Source organism: Arachis stenosperma, chromosome 3, assembly GCF_014773155.1.
Source record: "Arachis stenosperma cultivar V10309 chromosome 3, arast.V10309.gnm1.PFL2, whole genome shotgun sequence".
Classification (NCBI taxonomy): domain Eukaryota; kingdom Viridiplantae; phylum Streptophyta; class Magnoliopsida; order Fabales; family Fabaceae; genus Arachis; species Arachis stenosperma.
The window spans coordinates 105,466,092-105,473,195 of record NC_080379.1 but is presented as its reverse complement, the minus strand read 5'-3'; the positions used below and the strand labels follow the sequence as shown (position 1 = coordinate 105,473,195).

Sequence of the window (7,104 nt, the reverse complement as noted above, 5' to 3'; positions counted from 1 at the left end):
GAAAAAGTGATGCAGGAAGAATTTGGAAATGGCGAAATGGAATGCGAAAAAGTTGGAAGAGTGGAAGAAAGAAGGAAAAAATTGAAAGATAACCACTCTGAGAAGCGCAAAAGTCAGGGGCAAAGCAGACTTTTTCCCAAGCTTTTAAATCAATCATAATGGGCATTAAATACCCAACGGTGGTTGTCGACATAGCTGGCGCGTTGGGAGCACTATTCCAACCCAGTCCAGCTAAACAAGAACCCGGTCCAGACAAACTACCTACCCAATAATGCGCCATGCCCGAACCGAGGAATAACCCGCGCACCACCTTCCTATTTGTGCAAAACTTGCCAGCTGGAGAGGGGAAGCTTCCTGAAAGGTGGGTCTGCTCCTGTGGGACCCGTCCTAGTACAAACTATATATAAGAAGGGCCCTACCCCTTCCCAGAGGTACGTCACCTACCCCTCACATTATCTGCCGCCTTCGTTCGGACAGTGACTTAGGCGTTGGAGTCATTTTTACAGGTAGTCCCCTCCTCTTCGAACCGTCGACTCGGTGAAACCACACTCCCTGAAGACCATCCTCTCCTTGTTGGCTAAAGAGATTCAGACGCTCAAAGGTGACCCATATCTCACATTTTTAGGCAACTGAAAAACCGACCCATTCAGAAAGTGAGCAACCGAACAATTCTATTTTAAAATAGACATGACCGGACTGAATGTTTACTCATAGAAGAACTACTGATTAGTTTGTATCTAATTTGTTTTTTTCTTTGGGCCTCGTTATATATTAAAAAAAACTGTATTGCTTAGCTCCTGCACCAAAAAGGACGCTGCGTTTCATCTCTCGATTAGGTTGGTGGAGGGGAACGACGTGGAGTGTGGCGCGTTCACAAGATGCGAATTTCCCATTTAGTTCAAAGCAACTACCACACGCTCTGACGTGTAAGTCTTCTATTGGTCCAAAAATTTGAAATGCAAAAAGATCATAAAAAGGCACCCCAACCAGCAAGAAGCTTCATTCGTCACTGCATTGGTGATTGCTGAGATACAGAAAGAGAGAGCACAACACAATACAGGAATGGCGGTAGAAGAAGAAAAGGAAGGTTCTATGGGAATCAGAGTGCATGGAATGCAATTCTCTTACGAATGGCAATCGCCTCTGTTCGTTGATTTCAAGCTCAACGTCTCTCCTGGATCTCGATGCCTTCTCCTTGGTGCCAATGGATCCGGTAATCCCTAATATTATAATTTATATTTATTAATATATAAATTTGAGTTGGTTAATGGTGAATAGATATATGCTTTCTGAATTCTGATTAGTATATACTCTGCATTAATGATTTGATTTTGAGGCATTTTAAGTAAAAGTAAATTTGACACTGTCATATAATAGCTACATCAAAAGAATTATGCATATCAAATACTATGGGTGGTTGGGTTCTGTGGGTGTTAGTGTCAGTTTGTTACCAGTAATGTTGCTATATGATTAATTTTTAGAACGATGTTTGATTGATTCAAATGGTTTAATATTTGTTCCGCTTAAGCAAGGTTTCAACTTCAAAATCTGCTTTTTGTTTTTTCTTGAAAAAAAAAAAAGAATAAAGATAAAGACCAACTTGCACTTAGAGCTGGAGAGCTTTACTTAATAGTAAGGTCTGTTTGGCTTAAACCAGATCAGTTGATGTCAAGTAGGTTTTAACTTTAAAGTACTTGTGGTATAGAGGACAATTACTTTTCAAAATTTTTGTCGATTGTTTGGACAATAACTATAAGAAAAATTAGGTTAAAAAAATAATTAGATGTTAAAAATAAGGAATAAAGATATAAGAAAGAAAGTTGAGATAGCGCTTATTGTAGAAAAGTCGGTAAAATCTCAACTTAGGTAGTTTAGATGGAAGGTGGACAAATGACGAATGGTAGAGGAAGACCTAAAAAGACTATACATGAGGTGGTAAAATGAAATATATGTGACAACAGTATCACAGTAGATATGATACAGGACAGGCGCAATGGTGTCGGTTGATCCATATAGCTGACTCAACCTAGTGAAATAAGGCTTTGTTGTTGTTTTTTACTGGAATTGCTTCTCATTTTTTTTTCAAAGAAAAATAAATTGTCATATAAGTACTTCTGAAAATACATGGTAGGGAACAATGGCGTTGTTTGATCTATGTAATCGATCCACTTAGTGGATAAGACTTCGTTACTGTTGTTGTTGTTGTATAAGTACTTCTGAAAGAGTTTATTCAAATATGTGCAATTATTCTGCTGAAGCTTAGTAGTGAGAATTGTATGTGATGTTTGTGAATTTGAGGGTGTGGTTTGTTTGCAGGGAAGACTACATTGCTGAAGATTTTAGCTGGAAAGCACATGGTTGGAGGAAGAGATGTTGTGCGGGTGTTGAATGGTTCTGCTTTCCATGACACTCATCTAGTATGTAGTGGTGATCTTGCTTACTTGGGGGGATCATGGAGTAAAACCATTGGTTCTGCTGTGAGTTCTTTGATGCTCTCTTCTTGCTCTTAGTAATTGTTGATTTAAAATGTGGAGTTGGTCGCTGAATAGTGCATAGTTTGTCTCCTTCTAACATTTTCACACTTATACATGCTTGGTACTTTAAGGTAAACAGAACTTGAAATCATTCAAGTTAGCAAAAAATCAAAACTCTTTCTTCCAAGCTCCAAATCAATGAATATAACACCATACGCAATAACATAAAAACCAAATTCAATAACTGCATGTTGGAATTGAAAACTTACAAGCTCAACACAAAAGAAGTTTTAAAATTTGCAATCATGCAAACATGCTTACAGGATATAAAATGAAATACCTCCTCAATTTCGCCAACAAATTACTTTGAGTGCTCAAAAAGTCTCATGCGAAAATTTGGGGTTTTAGTTTAGTTAAACTAGAAAGACCAAGCAGGTAAATCTTGTTTCTGTTATAGTGGAGATGCACAACTCGTGTTTATTATATTTTGCACATATAACTGTATTATCAAATGTCAACCTGGTCCATAGTGTGTGCTTTGTTCCTGAGAGTTTAATGTGAGCAAACTATAGCAGGCGCACTGAGGGCCTTCAGTTTTGTGATAGACTTGTTTACGCTGTCCTCATTGTGCTAACTTTTCTCCTTGTGTCATTTTCTTTTTGTTGGTAAACACATGAATTCAACAAAGACTGTACCCTGACAAACCCCCCACACACACAAGCACCAAAAAAATATAACCACAAAATAGGCTGTGCCCCATATTTTATATGCTTTGATCAATTTCATTACATGTGTTAATGCCATTGCTAATATGCAGGGAGATGTTCCACTTCAAGGAGACTTTTCTGCTGAACATATGATCTTTGGAGGTGCGTTTCAAACATGGTTTTCTTTGTCATCAAATACGACTGTATCTTCATTTGCCATCTCAAACAGTTTTATTTGTCGTCAAATGTAACTGGATCTTGATTTTTCACTTCCAAATATTAAGAGAAATGCTAATCATGCAGCATTTTGGAGTCCTCAAAAGAGTCCCTACTTAGAGTAATAGAAGTTAAAATAAAGGGCACTCAAGCCAAGTCATGTCTATAACTGGGTTATGTAGTGTTGTTTATAGGTTCTTGATGGTGTTTGCCTATTTATATAATTGTCCTTGAGTCCTAATGTGAAAGTATTTGGTACTTTTGGCAGTTGAGGGTGCTGATCCTGACAGGAGAAATAAGTTGATTGAACTGCTTGATATAGATCTCCAGTGGCGAATGCATAAGGTATCTGATGGGCAGCGGCGTAGAGTGCAAATATGTCTTGGTCTGCTTCATCCATTTAAGGTATAAAGTAATCAATCACATAGAGAATCTGTAGACAACTACAGTGCCAATACTGTCATTTTGCATCTCTGAGTTATGTTTCAGCATGTGATGGTACGTACTTTAAAGTGTAGTTTGAGTGTTTAACTTAGTTTATTTAGTATATAATTTTTTAGAGTTTAATTTTGATACACTGATAATGTAAAGAGTTTTACACAGTCATCCAATCAAATTCATGCGTTTAGATGTAGTAGTGGGTTTGAAAATTAGTTATTTTTATTGATGCGGCAATATACAATTGGATGTCTATGTAAAATTCCTTTACACTGGCTAGGGCATGAAAATTAAATTTTATTTTATAATTTTGAATTCTACACAATAATCGGCAGAAATTAGTTCAAATTCTAAACAATAATCGGCTGAAATTGGATTCAAATATGCAACATTACTAATGTTGTATTTATAGGACATGGGATAGGTAGAAGAATTAGTGTTGGTGTTGACAGAGGAGGAGGTGTTTGTCATCTTAGAGGGCAGGGTTTTAACTGTAATAATTTTTTAATACCATAAAGATGTCTCGAGCATAGTTGGCTAAACTCGATGAATTTATCAGTTAAGATTATAAGAACATAGTAGATCTGTAGATAAAGGATAGGCACCGCAAAGTCAGTAAGCTATTAACTGAAATAAAGATAAGACAAAAAGAATGCAAAATCAAATATTCAAATGTTAATATTCATATGACTTCCAATGAATCTTCATTAGCACACTTGGTTCTGGTTGGTTGAATTTTCAGGTTCTCTTGCTGGATGAAGTTACCGTTGACTTGGATGTTGTTACCAGGATGGATTTGTTAGAGTTCTTCAAGGAAGAATGTGAACAGGTATTCTCTGGTTCTATCTATTTGCCTGATGAAACACACCGGATATCATTGATTCATTGTCTAAAATTGCAACCAATATTGCCCCAATGGAAGATAGTATCAAGTAATAATAATAATTATTGTTATAATAATAATCATTTTCTCAGTCACTTACTCTTTTTGCAGAGACAAGCTACAATTGTATATGCAACTCACATTTTTGATGGACTGGAGACATGGGCAACTCATTTGGCATACATACAAGCCGGTGAGCTGAGGAGAGCAGAAAAATTATCCAATGTCGACGAGTTGAAGTCTTCAGCCAATCTGCTATCTGTTGTTGAAACTTGGCTCCGTGCCGAAACAAGGAATGAAAAGAAGAAGCCTGTTCAAAATACTGCCCAAACACAAAAGACTTCTGTTGCTAGTTCTCCATTCTTTTCATCAAGGCACATGGCATATTATCGATAGTCCCCGTTTACACCAATTTCTCTTATGTGAGGAATAATTCCAGAGACAAATACAAATTAAATCATTCTTTGATGCCAGTAAAAAAGAAATTAGTGATTATCTATACTTTACATTACAAAAACTTTGTATTATTGGACCAGTGATACATGTATTCAAGCATATGTATGCTCTTTATATTTAGTTAGTTGTACCAATTTTATCATGTAGGGTTACTTTGGCCTATACCATGTTGTATTTGTTTCTTGTCATACCATAAAATGAAGCATTTCCTGTGATTGGAAATTTCAAGCAATAGATTATGCTTTGTTAGGGTTTTCATTGTTTGGTTTCATTCAATTTTAAGAGCAAGTATAATGTATATAAACTCCGAAACAAATAAAGCTATATCATTATAAGAACACAAAAATTAACATACAACAAAATCTTTTGCAGACTTGTCCTCAAGACAAGTTGCTTATGCTATACCACCAAGTCTGCACTATATGTGGAGCTAACAGAAACAAAGACAGAAGGCCCAAATAATTGGAGCTGCTAATTCACACTCTCTCCAGCGAGAACTGTTTCATCACTAGTTTCAGCAAGGCCTATAGAACATCTGTTCCAGAAGGTTCCTGATCAAGAAGATTCCAGGGCCTTCCAGATTCGCCCCGGGGAAGAGACGATGCAGACAGACCATTATCAGGCTTAACTGCAACGCAGTCGGGAGGGGTTTCGAAGAGGGATAGTTTGAATTTCTTGGAGGCAGCACCGACATCGAAGTAGATGATGCCGGAGCTGGGGAGATCGACGCGGATGCTGACGACGGGGAACCAAAGGAAGAGATCCTGAGCCTCCATACCAGTGAGGGAGTCGATCTTGCCGCAACTGAGGGACCCTGAGACGTTGCTGTCGTAATGCAACTCGCTCTCGAACTTGGCGTTGCAGGCTTGCTCAAGGTGCACCCAGAACCGCCCGTCCGTGCCCAACTCGAAATCCGTTACTCCCTTGGGGAACAGACCCATCGGCAGCTCGTGCTCCTTCAGCGCTTCGTAGATCGTCGTCGCGTTCGAGCCGTTGCCTGGGCATGGCGCCGAAGTGGTTAGAACTAGGAGGAGATGGAAGAAGAAGAACAAGAAGAAGAAAGGAGTCGTGGTGCAACTGGAGGTGGAGCAGAGCAACATGATTTTTACGAACGGGGGAGAGGGCGAGAGAATCAGTGATTTGGGTTCTGGGATTGGTGGAGACTGGAGAGAGAGAGAGAGAGAGAGAGGGGCAGTTGTGACAGCTTGAATACAGAAGGGCTTAGCTAATGACTGATTTTTATTTAAATAAATAATAAATAAATATATATATATTTTCATGTATAAGTAAAAGTTGAAGAAATTGCACATTGCATAATATGAATAATTATTTTTATATGAAAAATATATTCGTATTTTTGTTAAAAATAAGATTATTTGGTGTAATTATAAGTGGGTGGATTTTGTAGGTAAAAAATCAATACACATAGTGTATGTTGAACACGTATCATCATCTGACAATATGCAGGGTGTATGTTGGATACGTGACAACACGCAGGATGCGTGTTGAACACTTTTTTTATACGTCAACAATATTGTAATACACCTCAAATATTAATATTCAACCAAAACACAATCTTTATCTCCATATCAAAAATAATTTCTAGCATAATATACTCTATTGATTTATTTTATTTATTAAATGAGTGTAAAAATAATAAAAATAAAACTAGTTAACATAATAAATTATTCTTAATTTAATTAAAAAATTTTGGATACAAATTTTTAAACTATTTAACATTTAGACTTGATTTAGTAAAGTTTTTCAAAAAAATGATTATACTTTTCAAGAGTAGAAATACTTTATTTTGCACTTGGTAAATAAAAAAATTCATATGTTTGTACTTGCTAAGGGTTTTTTGAGAAAAAAGCTTTTCACACAAGTAAAACAGAAAAAGAAAAAAAATGTGAATATGTAAATTCATGATTAG

General features: G+C 36.8%; 2 protein-coding genes across 2 annotated transcripts; one reads left to right on the top strand and one right to left on the bottom strand.

Moving 5' to 3' along the window:
- Window positions 1-804: 804 nt before the first annotated feature.
- Window positions 805-5,290, top strand: LOC130968924 (ABC transporter I family member 21-like). Its single transcript, XM_057894431.1, has 6 exons — window positions 805-1,213; window positions 2,317-2,477; window positions 3,292-3,343; window positions 3,666-3,802; window positions 4,578-4,664; window positions 4,830-5,290. Exons 1-6 carry the CDS (start codon window positions 1,063-1,065, stop codon window positions 5,112-5,114), a joined length of 873 nt encoding a protein of 290 aa, XP_057750414.1. The 5' UTR covers window positions 805-1,062; the 3' UTR covers window positions 5,115-5,290.
- Window positions 5,291-5,474: 184 nt separating this feature from the next.
- On the bottom strand, window positions 5,475-6,402 carry LOC130968925 (uncharacterized). The gene has a single exon (XM_057894432.1). It carries the CDS (start codon window positions 6,272-6,274, stop codon window positions 5,699-5,701), a length of 576 nt encoding a protein of 191 aa, XP_057750415.1. The 5' UTR covers window positions 6,275-6,402; the 3' UTR covers window positions 5,475-5,698.
- Window positions 6,403-7,104: the final 702 nt, after the last annotated feature.

What these genes read in the sequence shown, in the direction of transcription:
- LOC130968924 (XM_057894431.1), top strand. Translation starts at nt 1,063, where the DNA reads ATGGCGGTAGAAGAAGAAAAGGAAGGTTCTATGGGAATCAGAGTGCAT. An exon ending in GTAAAACCATTGGTTCTGCT is followed by an intron (nt 2,478 to 3,291) that starts GTGAGTTCTTTG and finishes GCTAATATGCAG; the next exon opens with GGAGATGTTCCACTTCAAGG. An exon ending in TCAAGGAAGAATGTGAACAG is followed by an intron (nt 4,665 to 4,829) that starts GTATTCTCTGGT and finishes CTCTTTTTGCAG; the next exon opens with AGACAAGCTACAATTGTATA.
- LOC130968925 (XM_057894432.1), bottom strand. Translation starts at nt 6,274, where the DNA reads ATGTTGCTCTGCTCCACCTCCAGTTGCACCACGACTCCTTTCTTCTTC.